General features: G+C 41.0%; 1 protein-coding gene across 7 annotated transcripts in view; it reads right to left on the reverse strand.

The window, feature by feature from the left end:
* Nucleotides 1–15698, reverse strand: part of AK8 (adenylate kinase 8) — a 63234-nt gene that overhangs the window by 20783 nt on the left and 26753 nt on the right. For all 7 annotated transcript variants that reach the window (XM_003211312.5, XM_085239524.1, XM_085239525.1 and 4 more), the window contains one exon: nt 4841–4982. In XM_003211312.5, coding sequence (XP_003211360.1) covers nt 4841–4982 — 142 coding nt within the window. The remainder of the gene's footprint in view (nt 1–4840; nt 4983–15698) is intronic.

Here is a 15698-nt window from a genome sequence, read left to right on the forward strand (position 1 = left end):
TCAGAAGAGACAGAAAGCAAGAATGATTGAAACGGGGAATTGATCTGCCCATTATTTTTACTACTTCCTTTTAAAATTAAGCCATAGGCCATTTGGACTTGCATGCAGTTTCTCTCTGTCCCTGGTGCAGGCAAATTGTGGTGTACTGATTTAGTTCCTTAATTAACAAACAATCTTTCTGTATTTTTCCCTTGAAAATGAGGGGAAAATAAGATATTGTTACAACATTTCTTCTTCGTTACTCATAAGGTTTTTGCATGCCATCAATTAAAAACACAACTAAAAAGATACACAGAGGCTATCATTTAAATTAGACCAAACTTTTAAAAATGCCCTGTAAGATTTTCCATGTCAGAATAATTCAATCACTGTTATGTTTTCTTGATGCAACTATTTTGGGACTTAGCTCGTTGCTTGATAGGATTTTAATTAAGTCATTTACATTTAATTTCCAAATATCAAATATGTAGCTGTTACAGAAGGCAGGAAGGGAAAAAAAAAAAAAAAAAAAGCCAGAAGAACAGCCAATCTTTAACAAAAATATTTCTGATATAAAAAATGAATCTGAGGAATACATATTCAGCGATAAGTATTCCAGTCCATGTCTGGTAAACTCTCAGATAATGGCAGCACGGCAGGGTCACTGGGGTTCTATTAGCTCAATTAATGAGGAGTAAGATAAGGCTAACACCTAGCTCTTCAAACGGCTAAAAAATAGAGCTGGTAGTAATGGAGTTATTAACCTTCACCAGCCATTGAATTTTGCTGCTGATTCAAACTCCATTTCCTAGTTCAGGCCTCCATTAATAGGCTGTTTATTATCCCTAATCCACACTGGGATCAGCTGCAGAAATATGAAAGCCCCACGTAAAGACCAAATAGTTTAAAAAAATCTTTTTTTTCCCCATTCTGATTTTTTCCTTTTGTTCTCAACATATTCACATATGCTACGTTAGAAATGGGGAACTTCATTATCCTAATCTGTTTGGATACAAGTTCTTAGTAGCCTGGTGAAAAAGAAGCTTTAAATCTATTATGTAAAAAGATCATATAATTGGAGATACATCCACATCCTTTTGAAGACCAGATAAAACAGCACTGGAAAACTTGTATTGGAGAAGCTACTGCTGTTTGTTTTCTCCACTGGGAAAGGAAAACCTTTAGTATTGGAAAATGGGTATTTGAAGTATATTGCACGCTTGTTTCATTGTACTGCTACGTCACCCCTCAAGTTCAGCATCCCTCCCCAGCTTTGTCTGTTCTCATGGTGTACGGCTGGGTGAATTTTCTGCATATCAGATGAGATGGGAACTGACAACGTTTTATTTGTCTAATAATGAAGTGTGTAGGTACTGCTGTAACATAATTAATCAATACTGAGATGTAAAACAATCAGCCCTGGATTCAGAATAGATGGAAAAACAAAGCAAGTGGTGTAGCAGAGGAAATGGGAATCTCAGGACACCCTTAGCAGTAGCCCCCATTGGAACAGATGGAAAGAGTGGTTTTATCATCTTGAGGGGAACTCTAACACAAACTAGGCTGTAATTTTAACTACAGAGATCTTGAGTTAAAGGCTCCTCAGGCTCCTTCTGGCTGAGTGTGTACACTCAGTTGAGATTGGTTACACTTTGTCATTTTCCAGTATGTTTTCAATGAAAGAGACACTGTATAGTTACCACAATCTACACACGAGACGTTATTCCCAAATGTATCACAGTAACATCTAATGGAATATGAGTGGTTATTAGTGGAGATAAAATAAAAACGTGTTTGTGCTCCTATATATACATATCCAGCACACAGCACTGTGTTGAAAGCTGAATGTGGTTCTGGTTGTCCCATCATAGAAAAAGAACAGCTAGAAGAACTACAAGAAGAGAACAGTGAACCAGCATCATCAGAAAAGTGAAATGACTTCCAAAAAAAGAAGCAATAAACAAGTCAAGGTCCTTTGCATAGGAAACTGAGGCTGAACTGGGATATACAAGAGGATATAAAACTGGAGTGTGAGGGGAGGGTGCACAGGGAATTCTTACAACTGTTTCCTTTTATAACCCAAGAAAGCCCCAGCAAAGCATTTTCATGTAACGCTGAATTAACAAGGGAAACCCATTCCTACTTGGTCGAGGCCCAAAGTACGTGTTGAAGAAGCTGTAAAGTCAAGAAAAATGGGTTATTAGACGTAGCTGTCCAGACGAGCCTCTAGCTCAGGGCATCTGTAAACTGCTGGTGGCCACAAAGTGGCCTGGAACCAGCAGACAGCTGGTTATGAATAAGCAGAAGCTGATGACTAGAGAAAAATAACAGATGAGATTGTTGCTGCTGAACTGTGTTTTATCTATACTTGGGAGGGAGCAGAAAGAGACAAGGAAGATTTTGCAAAATATTGAGTTTTCTTTATATCAGAACTGCCCAGCACTGTGCTACGGATTTCCTGTTGTTGATGCTCAAGCATTAACAATGAACAAAGCTAAAATGCCTGTTTATGGTCATTTGGATGAGGAAATTCAGCCTCTTGCATTAGAAGTTCTGAGCTTCAGATGGCAACCTGTAAGTGTGCTTGGAGTCCCACTTCACGCAGTCACTAAGTGGTTAATGTTGTTCTTTTGCTAGATAGCTGTGAGACCACTAATGGATTCAGCTTCTCATTTGCCCTAAAGGCTGCCACAGTTCAATGCGATTAGGATCCTGTCCACTTAAGCAGTACTGCTTCATGGGGAAGAACACAGAAAGCAGTACAAGGCTCTTCTCTGAGTATAGGAAGAGGAGTTCTCTTGTAGACAAGTTTTTTCTGATGCAAAGGAGATCTTCTTGCAGCCCATAAGCCAGCCTTTGCTCTACTGCAAATTCTAATTTAAACAAAACCTTACACCTTCGTCTTTCAGTAGAAGATGAATTATTTTCCTTTTTGTTCCAGGCCAGTTCTTTGGATGCAGTGGCTGACTCCCTATGAGTTTTTTTTATTGTTACATTTTAACAAACTTTATGGCCCATTTTGTTTGTTTTCAAATAACTTTATTTTCCTTCTTTTCTACCATCAATTACTGGGTTTGTTTTTCTTTCCATAAGATGGAGGAGTCAGGAGACTGATCCTGCTCCATGCTGTATAATTTAGTATTATGTGTACTAGCTTTATGAGGTGGGAGTCAGATAAAACATAGTATTTGAACACTAACCATTTATTAGCTCTAAGGAATAGATTTATGACTTGACAACCAGACAATAACTCTGTGTTCTGATCAGCCAAAGAGGTCTACTTTGAGTTCAAAACACAGAGTAACATACTCTTTCACAAATAATTTTGTTTACTGATGTGACTAGATTTTAATAATAAACTTGATATATATGTAAATTTATTTTAATCTAATTTCATCAACAGAGTCCTCCTAAAAATGAGACTTTGCAGATTGTTCTGTGTCTGATTTATAGATTTCTGCATCCTATTCCCAGATTGATTTCAGGGCTATAATTCTATCAGGGTTTTCTCCTGATGTCAGAAACACCACCTCTGCAGATAGTGTTTTATAACTAGCATCACAACTGCAACTGAATTACTGCCCTGCTATCCTATGCTGCAATATGTCCTTTTGTTTATAATCACCCTCTCTCCCTCATACACCTACTGCTTCAGCTGCATGGAAAATAACAGCTCCAAAATCAATCAGGTAGCATGATGCCTATTTTTGTCCCCTACTTCAAGCCCTGTGTAAAATAGTAAGGGCCAAATTCTTAACTCAGATCTGAATGTGCGTCGCTCTTTAAAGAAAATGGAAGCTGAAGAAATGGATGAGTGCAAAATTTCTACCTGGAAGATCTTAGAACGAGTTGTTCTTTCTCGCTTGATGAGGTCCCAGCCCTGTAAAGGAGCACCTTGCACACACTGGAGCATTCACAATGATCTCATGTGCTCAGATACTTGTTCACAGACTGTGGATCTACTTTTTAAGTGCATAGGAAGAATAATCCATGGGAAATGCTATTTAATTGTCACTAGCATTGCTATCAAGATTCTTTCTCCACTTTTTTCATGACAAAGGCAGCCACAGAGAAGACATAAGGAAGGAAGAATACCTTCACCAACTTAAACACTTTTTCCACCATTAGTTCTTAGATAGAAACAAGTTTTTAGAAGCATAAGGACCACATATTTCCCGTGTGCCTTGGGAGTGGCCACCGTGTCATCCAGTTGCACAGACTGAACCAGGAACCCCTGGAGCACAATGGAAAAGCTTCTCAGCATAGATAAGTCTACCAACATTTCAAAGGCTCACCACCTTTGGACCAGCTGTGAAGAGTAACCCCACTGTACCTGCCTGTATTACAAGTTCTCTTTTGATGCTCATTTCTCCTATATTGCACTTGTGAACAATGCTTTATGGCTCAAATAAAATATAATTCTCATGTTGTCTTTAATTATTTCACAACACCCAAAACTCTCACAACGAGTCCTTGCAGTACTAATATATTCCATGATATTATGCCAATGCTAAAGCAAGAGGATGAAGATCCCCCTCCTGCTGCAAATAAAAATACACCTCCTGATATAATCCAAACTTTAATCCATTTCTTATGGTTTTATGGCTTGCCTTTAAAAGCAACTCAGACAAACGAGAAGAACAACCTCTCCTCTCTTCCCCAGTTTGGCCATCTGCTTTGTAATTTGTAAGGATTTGTAAGGCCAACTCTCTATTTCCAGCTCTTTGGGAGTGAGACCCCCTTTCTAGATATGGAAGGAATAAACAGAGAAGTTGCAGCTGCCTATATAATATCAGGAAAGCTCTGTATCTCTCCACAGGCTTATTTGCAATGTATGTAATGTGCTAAATATATATCTTACCTGTTTGGAATAATACATGCTTTTTGCAGCCTCTCTGCCTGCTCGATGTCCCTTGGGAAGCCACGAAGCACCCAGCCCTTGGCCATGCAGTCTGGTGCATTTAGGCGTCTCTCCAGGATCTTCATAACCATGTTGTCTGGGACTGCAAAGGATTACAAAAATGACATTTCTTTTGTACTTTGAGTCTGCAATTAAAGAGGCAAGCATGCCACTACTTCTGGTTAAAAGGAACAGCAAAAATAGAAACATGTTTACAGATGATGGATTTTGGAGACAGGATCGCTGCTGAGCCTGCACATCTACTGTGCTGTCACAGAAAGCCCCAAATCATAAGAAACCATAGGATTACAGCACAATGTTTGGTAGAACTGACACCTTGATACTTCTGCATTGTCCTTTTTCTCCCAGCCATACTGGGATGATGTCACAATGAAGTGTGTGACATAATCCTATAAAAATGCAAAAATAATGACCTGATCCTAAAATCAGGGGAAAAAAAAAAATGTCTGTAGCATTCTGTATTTAACTTTGGAGATGATAATGGTTCTGCAATAGCAAGCTGGATGTGCTACGTCTCCATTTTGCCCAAAGGCTTGAAGCTTTTACGACCAAAAATACATTTCCAAAACGTATTTCAACTACTGTGGTTACAGTGCTGATGACTCTAATTTTAGAGATAGAAGTTTTCTTTCCTCTGTTATGATTTATCTTTTAGGCAAGAGAGTAATACCTGCAAGAGTCTGGCTGGGCTTACAATCACCATGTAGCTTTTTAAATTCTAGGCAATCATACACAGGAGAATTAAGTAACCAGCTTCAACAACCACGACTTAATTTTCCGGAGGTCTCGAATTGCGTTGGGATTCTTGTCAAACAATGCAAAGAAAGGGCAGCAAAACCACCTGAAGCTGCATCCCAAAAAGCAGCCAAAGTGATCTGCAAGAAGCAATGAGAGTCTCTCCTCTTCATTTGTGCACTGTGTCTAATACACTGTTGCCTCTACTGGAAGCAAGCAATAAGAAACGCGACATAAATCCACACGGTGGGATGCTGATGTTTTGATACTCGCCCTGCCATCGCATCTGCATACAGAAATACAACAGGTTTTTGTAGGAGGGTGTATGTGTCAGATTTCTGACAATGCAATTTGCTTTAGGACTAACTGACAGCAACGTGCCTGTGTTTTAGAGGAGTATATCATTGTCAGTGCACGTTTATACCCTGGATACAAGCTGATTTTGAACTACAGTAATAGAATCCATTTGCTCCCTGAAATTTAATATTTCCTGAAGATTTATACCTCTATCATGAAATTCATTACCTCTGCTTTAAGTAATCAAATTACTGAGTTTACAGAATTGCACTCAGAATTCAATGTGCCAGCAAAAATGGAGGAAAACCACAGGGAATTAATTACAAAACAGATTAGTGTATTAACTGAGGGTACTCGTTTCACATTATTAAAAACAAACAACAAAAGAAAACACAACCAACCAAACAAAAAACCCAACAAGTTAAAGAGCATTATTCTCCATCTGCTAAAAGAAAAAAAAAAAAAAAAAAAAAAGGTATGAAATAAAATCATTACCAGTCATTTGACAGGGGGTAAAATGACAGTGCAAAACTTGGCATTACGTTAAAAATGGGACGGATAAAACTAACAGCAGGCAGGAATGTTATTAAGCAGATGTTACCTATCTAACTACCCAAGAGCTGAGCTGCAGGCTGGGAGTAGCAGCAGCATCGCAGAGCTGTTTGCAGGTCAGCTCTTCTCCCAGCCCTCCAGGTTACAAGATCTAACACAAACAAAGCCATCCCAGTAGGAAAACAAGAACAAAATCCCACCTTCTCTTTCCTGAAAATGTATTCCCATGCAAAGATGGGTGGAAATTTCCCAGTACTCATGAATTTCTGGCAGTGACGCGAAACTTTCAGTCTTCGTGCACATTGTTTTATCATGATTCCTGCTGGAATGGATGCAAAGATGCCCAAACATGTGATTTTTGAAACTTACAGAATGCTTAAAGATGGTTGTGCAAGGGAACTGAATGAGACCTCCAAAGCCATGCATAAATCCATGCTAAGGTGGGACTCTGCATGATCCCACATTCCCTGCAAGATGAACTCCAGGGAATCAGGGCAAGAGCTTGGAGCCCTGGGAGTGGCACAGAAACCCAAGTGGGTGCACTCTGCTGTTGGGCTGCCAGCACATCTTCAGAGATTCTCCAGTTCCAGGAGTCAAACTGCTTCCATCCTGCGTAAGGGGAGGAGAAACACCACAGCCTACAAGCAGTTAAATTGCAATTGTGATGGGAACCAGGTGGCATCTCTTCATCTGATCACTTCCCATTAGTCTTCTGTGAAGCCTGAGGATGAAAATCCTCCCGTTTTGTGACTGCTTTTGAAAAAAACACTGAAGCCAACACAAGAGGAAAACAAAATCTAACAGGTTGAAGTAACAATTAATTAACAATATAGCCAACAATACACCAGGTTGATGGTTCTTTTGAGGAGTACTGGGGATTACGTGGTAACCCTGATATCTTGCTAATTTTGGTGATGACTGATGAGAAAAGATCAGCGATACTCTTCACGTTGCTTGTGTGCTCACGTACATCTATATATCACTGAATAATATAGATGCTTACATACTTCTGTGCCTCCTTCTAAAGCTTGATGGTGAGAAATAAAACATAAACAAGTCAGACAGCAAGCTCTGCTCTCCTCTTGATTAGCAAACATACCTATCACTTCAACACAATGGGGGAACATAGCTTGTTGGCTGTTCAATGGCATTACAAAGTACATCAGCTGCCCTTGAACAGGAACAGTCACACTTAAAACGGCTGCATTAAAACTGTAAAACATCTTCCGCAGGCCAGAGAAACAAAAAAAAGGGGGAGGAGGGGAGAAAGAAATCAGTATTTTGCTGTGGTATAGGCAGTAAGTAATGAAGAACGCTGCAGTATGGTTTTCCTTTTCACTCATGTGGAACTGTCTCCGGAATGCAAGGGAAATTAATAACCTGTAATTGGAGTGGCACACAGCCTGTGAGCATCTAGCCATAGGTCTCCTGGCCTTTAGCACACGACCCAGAGGGCTATATAGCAAAGTAGAGTCTACAGCTTTTCTGATGAGGCAGTCAATCTACATGTTTTAAGTAGATTATGAAGCACAAGAGCTTTGAATAATCAATTCCTTTTCAACATAAGCTTGTGTGAGTTTCCAACTCAGAAAGTTGGGGGAATGAGGCTCTAGAGAGATTTTACTTTATCATTAGAGAGGTCCAAAGATAAGTCCCTTGTAAAAATTACAGTTTGCTACAAAGAGATATCCAGACCAGGCAGTTGGAAGCACATCTCTATTAAGGAGCAAAATTAAGGTATAGGAGTAAAAACCCACCTTGAGAAGTAATTCTTCAGAGCTCCAATAGCACCCTATGCTGAGAGCAGTGGGGCAGGTTGCATGGTGAGCCTCCAGAATGGCACACGTGGCAGAACTGGGCCACAATCAGCTCCATATAGAAGTATAAGCACAAATGAACTACGTTCCTGCCTGATGTCAATAGCGCACAGCACATCCCCTTCATCTCTCAGTCTGTTTTGGCTGTGTTCATGGTCCAGACCACACAGCTGGCTGTGACCCTAAGCAGCCCAAAGGTAAGGGCATGCATGGCACAGGAACAGAAGCTGGAAGCGCTGCTGCTCCTGCTGGAACTGCTGCACGGACACCCGGAGAGCTCCTGTCTCCATGGCTGTCAATCAGCACCTTCCAGCAGACCATTAAAAAATAAATTTACTTCCCAGAGCTTCAAAGCTTTTCACAGGTAAAAGGTGTTTCGCATGAAAAGCACTTTCTCATGAAACTCACAGGAGTGTGGCCTATTAGCTCTGACCCAACCCATAGATCTGCAGGACTAATAGAAAACCCTATCAGGCAATCAGTTGACAAAATCATACCATCTGCTCAAGACAAAAGTAACAGAACATTAAAGGCACAGACTGAGAGGCAAAAACAGTGCTTGAGAGCTTACAGGGCACTATTCCCCAATAGCTTCAGAGCTGTCAGTGCTCCAAGCTATACGATTATCATATTTAAATGGATTCCTCCTCCACCTATTTCTCTTTAAAACAGACGTCTGAAGCGTATTGACTCACCTCTCCAGTGCTATAAACCCTTGATTTTAAGGAGGGCATAAATGCATTTGCAGGCATAAATTCTGTCAGCTTTGCACCGTAAAAACTTTAAGGTCCTTTTGACAATACTGTCCATTTGCCCTTTATATTTCACTCAGAGATTTTTTTTAGCAGAAGACTTTCACTGCTAATTCAGACGCCCGAGGCTCGATCCCAGTACCTGACAGTTAACATCTTGCCCTGAGTAGAAGCTACTGCCAAAGGCTGCTTTCCCGGATTGTGGTGTCAATCCTAAAATTAGCAAAGCACGCAATTTGCTTATTTTATTGCTCTATAAACTCCTCATTATTCACATTAGGTAATTTTATTTGGACCTTTCAGAGAAGCACTCCATTTTCACACCCACGTTTGCCCCAATTTAATAACATTCAAAACCGATTCCTTAGCGACACACGGTCGCGTAGCCCGACCGAGATTTTCACATAACACCTCCAGCACACAGGGACTTCTTCCTCCATCTCACAGTTGGACGGAACCAACCATCCCCACTGCGGGTGGCGATGCGCGGAATCCGACCCACCCCGGGGCAGCGCCGCGCGGGGAGGGCAGCGCGCCGCTCCCGGTTGTATAGCGCCACCTGCCGGCCACAGCGGCACCGCGGAGCAGCGCCTGACTGCAGCTGCCCCGCCGCCCTCGGAACTCAGCAGCGGGGCTTCGGAATTGCGGGGCTCTCGGAATCTCGAAGCCCGAGCACCGCACGCGTCGCTCCTTCCCGGGCGTTGAGGCTGCTGCGTCGGCAAAGAAGGAGAGAAGGAGAGAACGTAAGGGAGAAAAGCGGCCCGCGGTGTTTGCAAAGAGCTGTGAACGCCTATTTAACCATCTCATCGGATGGAAAATGCACGCAGAAATGCAGCCTGCGGTTGCTCATTTGGTGTGCAGCGCTGCTGAGGATGACTCCCCGTAAGAACAGAAATTATTTTAATACAATAAAACAGCCGCATTTTAGATTTTTTTTTCCTAACATAGTAGAGCCTCCTGTTTTTTGTTTTTTCTTTTTTTTTTCCCTCCCGAGTTTTCTTGTCATTTAATAAAATTTAAACGTTTTAAAGAGAAGTGACAGCAACATTTTTAAAGCAGGTACGACCCCAAATCATCAATCAGACGATAGCAGATGTTGTGTGACAAATTCAGACTTTCAGAAACGTATGATGAAGTGAAAGGAGCGCATCGTTCTTTCTCGGTTACCGAGGCAGAGATCTCCCCCTGCTCACAGCCAGGGATGGGGGAAAGCACTCAGCCCTGTGTTGCTTTACCTGCCAGTGGCACCTTCTGTTTAGCAATGGAAATTCAGTCCAAGTTCTGCATCCACCACGCCAACAACAAATAAAGCTTTTCTCTTCTAAAAACAGGCTCTGTGTTTTTAGGTGTTTTCGAGCATCTCTGCGTATTTGCCTAATGGCAGAAGCCATCAGTGAGCCCTGGGATGATTTAGTGGGCTGACAGCAAGGTCAGATCCACACACCTGGGTTCCCATCCCCAAACACACTCTGATTGCAGCACGGCTCGAGCTGATTTAGGTCTTCTGCCTCAGTTTACCACCTGCAAGATAAAAGCTGCTCTGAATTGCCTCAAAGGGATGTTTCTAACCTGCAAGTTTCTAAAACTAGTAGGAAATTGTGTATTTGCACCACTGCTTCTTACTCCTTCAGCTTCTGCAGAGAGAATACAGTCAAATGTCAGACAGCAAGCACAGTTCTTACCCAGGTAATGCATCATTTCCAGGGTACTCAACAAAGCTCCCTATTTCTTCCTTATTTTTACAACAGCTCTACTGAAGAGCACAGAATTTGGGCTATAAAACCCCCTCCCTTTTTTTTTTTTTTTTTTTTTTTTTTTTTTTTTTACACTTGCAATATTAAAAATAAAGAAGAAATTCACTCTGACAGCCCTGGTGAAAGCCACCTTGGCTTTCTATATCAAATATAGATTTCATCATATGATGAGGAGGATGTTAAGGGGTCTGTCATCCCCCAGCAGCGATGCCTGGTGCCAGCCTGCTCCCCTTGCTGCTCCCCTCACCTACCATCCTCATTCAGGGGCTCCCAGTGCCACACAAACCACCAGACCAGCACCTCACACCACCCCAGCTCACCATATACTGAGGTAGAAAACAGTGAACGTCACGTTTCCAAAACGTAGAGTGATACATAAGAGCTATTTAATGTTTTGCTTCTCATAATAAAGTGTTTCTATTCATACAGCTCCCAGTAAAACACAGCCAAAGCCAGAATTTGATGATAAACTCCAAAGATCCTAGAAAGGGGTGCTGCCAACGTGCATTCCCTTCCACTTCTCTTATAAAAACACTGTGATTTTACCATCCCAAACTCCAAACAACAGAACAAACAATTCAGGCTTTTTGCCCAGCAGCTGGTGCTGCAAGAAGAGCAGCCGGGAAGAAAATAAACAACTTATTTCTATGTTTTCTAAGAATGACCGTCAGCAATAGAGATCAAAATAAACAAAAGATTAGTGCTCAGAATCAATATCCTGCTTGGCTGTTTAAAAGCCCTGATAAGCACGAGGCCCAGGATGGCCACAGCTTCCCTCCAATCCAGGAGGGTTTTGGGGCTCTGTGTCAATTCACAGTGATCCCTGATGACTCCAAAGGGTGACTGTGGGCATCTGATCCCTCGTCACGTACAAAGTGCTTCAGCCCCTCCCTCATGCAAACCCACAGACCCCAGCAGTGTCTCTGTGAATGAAGGCACCTATGATACTCTGGTGACAAGGACAATGGCAAACAGTCCTGCAAAACCAGGAGGATGGCAACACTTATATGGGCAGGCCATGCCCACTAATTGCCATCCTCACAACAGCTCAGAACAGCCTCACCAGCCTCTAAAATCACACACTCTACAGATTGCTTCTGATCTGCCTTCCTGTTTGTGCGTGTGTGGTTCTGTTTGTTTGTTTGGTGGTGGTGTGGTTTGTTTTGTTGTTGGTTTTTCTTTTTGTTTGTTTTTCTTAATCCCAAATGGGGCGGCATTAAAGAATACCTTTGTGCCCAGGTCTCCCCAGTGTCACCTGGCAGATCTGGTGACCACACGCAGAGGTTTGCATTGTTTGCATGTTGTGCAGGAGAAAGTCAGCATATTGCAATTTTCAAATAAAGGAAATGGGGGACGGCTCTAATTTACCTTTATCACACTGTGGTGATTCAACACATTAAAGAACAAAAGTAAAAATCAGAAAAGGAGATGACAACCTATTGTCCACATGCCCCCTTGTGAAGCTTTCTATTCTGTGACCTTCCATCTGTTATTAAAATACGGACACCCAAACCAGAAAAAAAATAGATATTTAAATTTTATTTTGTTCTCTTGACCACCAATTTTCTCCTCGTAGGAAAAAAGGCTGCTACCTATTTTCCATAAAAAAAACCTTTGTAGCGGTCCCAGAGGAGAAGTCAAAAGTTTGACTTGAAAAACGGAGCTACTTCAAAAGCATTGTCAAACAGAGGTGAAGGTTTCTTAAAAATGCATAAATTAAAGGAGGGTGTATTCATAAATATCTCCATAACTTTCTATGGCGTACGTGTGACTGAGGTGTGTGTATAAATGAATGCACGCCCTTGTTGTAAAATGAACTTAAATAAAGTAGGAAATCGATTTGTTTATTAGGTACTGTTTGGACTCTGAGCGTCCGTGTGTGTGTGTGTGTGTGTGTGTGTGTGTGAAAAATGAAAGAAAAATGGAGAGTTTTTTTCAATAATAAAAAGGGAGTTGCACTGCAGGGCCCCTAAAGCTTGTGAAAAATTAAACTCGACGGATTCAAACTGTCCTATTTCCACTTCAAAAGAGAAGAGGCACTGAGCTCTTCCCAACTTATCTTCAAACGCCCAGCACCCTAGAAAGTTTCTTAAAAAAAAAATAAAGTCTCTAGTTCCCCCAAGCACTGTACCCGTTACTGTAGCTGCTGTCTCTCCCTCTTCTAATTATACCCATGTGAGTCTATTAATCAACTTGTAAATTATTTAGAGAGCCATGCGCTGTCTTCAGCTAGTACAAACACACTGCATGCAAAGACTTGCTGAAAACCAATGGAGCTCCCAAAGGGTCTCTCTCCGATGTTCAGACAGCTTGCAGCTCGCCAGTACAGAGCTGCTAAAAACAAGAAATAACACGAAGCTTACCTCCTCAGATAGAAGGATTTACTCAGCCTTTCAACTCCGAAACTCTTTGCAAGTTTTTAAACAAAGAGGAAGCTGCTCTATTGTCAAACCTGTGCTCCGCACTTAGCGATGAGGATATTAATTTCATGTCAATAAAAAAAACAAACAAACAACCCCACAAGTGCTTTCAGGGAGACTGTGATCACTACCACCAGGGGACCCCGACTTTCAGAGGTGGGACCAAAAAGCACCCCTTTAAATCCATTCCAGTTGAAAATAAGGGGAGAAATCATCGTTTGTGCGGTAATGGTTGTTATTAGAAAAGAGGAGAAATTAATGGAATTCCGGATTGTGCCCCCCACACAAAGGCTGCCATTGGGGACAGCTTCGTATATTACTACTTGAAAAAGGAAGAGGGAAAAAACCACCACGGATTGTGTGCGTTCGATCCTAGCAGGCTGCACACAGCGCCGTGTTATTTGTCTTCCGTGAATCTCTTTACCACCTGAATGCTCATTTTGGTGGGGAAAAAAACCAACATTACCCAAACTAATAGCAGTTCTCCCAGCTGAAAAGCAAAATCTTTCTGCTTCAGGGTTGTTGTTTTTTCTGCCCTTCGTGCTGTTTTCCTGTGGTTTCATTTTTCCTGGCTCCATTTATTGCAGCCTTGCAAACACATGAACTACCAGTGATCACTCCGTGCTGTTTCACCACAAAGACATATCAAACTGAACAGATATAGAACACTGAACAAATTTCTTTTCAACTGACTGATGGCTTTTCTTTTTCTTGCCAAAATTCTTTTGCTATTTTCATTACTAAGATGCAGAATAGCCCTTAGAATTACAGCAATCTGAATCAACAAATCCTGCATAAAGGCCTTCAAGGTCTTCATCAAGCCAGAGGAGTCTGTGGATGGGCTTGTATATACATGTGTCTTGTTCACATTTGTCCTAAAATACTAGAAGGGAAGGACCAGCCCAAGGAACAGACTTTTCACAATGTTTCAGTAGCAGCCAAATGGAAAGAATTCTTTTATATGAGCCATCTTGCTGCCTGGGGAAGAGTCATTGCTTGGGAAAGCTCCTTAGAGCATCTCATCCTGCACACATTAGTCTTCCCATCCCAACCAAACAAACAGTAAGTGCTGAATCCAGCTTTACCAACTGAGATTTAAGCTAACAGGAGATAAGGACCAGGAAACTGGTATCAGATTCCAGGTTGGTCATTTTCTGCCCAGAGTATATTTAGCAATAATTGCACAGCATTCAAAGAAAACCACAATGTACTAAAGGAAAAATCAGCACATTTCAGATGAGTTGTCCAAAGAATAAATTTGTGTTTCTGACATGAAGAAGGCTGTCTGGTTGCTGAACTTTTAACACATATTACAATATCTAGCACAGGAAAAAAAGTGTTCTGGGAATTAAAAAATCAGTGGGTTCAAAAATGCTCATGCTACCTTCATTAAGCAAAATAAATCGCCATACAAAAAAACTGATAAGTTTGATAAAACAAGAGCTAAGGTCTTCATGAGAAAACAAACACTAGAAAACACTGAAAATGGGAATGCACTGAGTTGCCTTCTGGGATGAATAACAGAATTGTTTGAGCTGTTCTTGAAATACATGTAGTATACATGAAGCAGCAGTACAGGAAAGAAACAATAACAAAGAATGTTTGTGAATCCTGAAAACAAGGAGAGATCTGAGTTAGTCATCCAGAACTAGAACAGAATAGACAGCGGACAGCCTCAGTAACTCCATAATGAGTTAGATTTGAATAAGCTGGTTTGTTGAGCCTTTTTATGACACCATGACATATTCCATTGGCGTATCTTGACTGACTAATTGTATGCAGTGGTCCAAAAGAAGGGAAACCACACTGAGATCTGTCCCCAAGGCAAGTATTTTAACAATATATGAGGCATGCCTCAGGATTTTATGGCACTGGTTTGATTTTGACTAGCAATGATTTGAGTGTCACATTTCTCTCGGTCTGTCTTTGTTTCCAGCTTATTCTGTGATGCAATCACTGCCATGATTCCATGTCCAAATGAAGCACTAAGCTTACCTGTAACTAGAAATGTACTGAACATTTTCAAGTTTTAATTGTTTTCACATTTATAACACTGTGAAAGTCCGTGTTTGTCCTCATTTACTGTTATTTGCTAAACTAATTCCATAAAAATGTCATTTTCTTGAAACAGAACGTAGTCAATAACAGCACAAGAATCTTTCCCTCGTATTAACCTGGTTGTGACTCTGTAGGCCATCTTTCCTTCTCAATATCCTATATTCTTTCATTTTCTCCTAGGCTCTTGTGAGGGCATTAATGAATTCTTGTTAGTGTTTACGAATGTAAATTCATTCTTTGTTATCCCTAGGAGAGGAGGATTAGCAAAGTGACAGAACTTATTATTTCTGGTATTACTATATAATATTTATTTTTATTCATCCATTAATTTTGTAGTGTGTCCAACTAAATAAAATATATGTGCATACAGAGCAAAAGAGATGAAGTTTTTTTAGCACGATACACTGAAATAT

The sequence above is a fragment of the Meleagris gallopavo genome, chromosome 19, assembly GCF_905368555.1.
Source record: "Meleagris gallopavo chromosome 19, MGAL_WU_HG_1.1, whole genome shotgun sequence".
In the NCBI taxonomy this organism is placed as follows: Eukaryota; Metazoa; Chordata; class Aves; order Galliformes; family Phasianidae; genus Meleagris; species Meleagris gallopavo.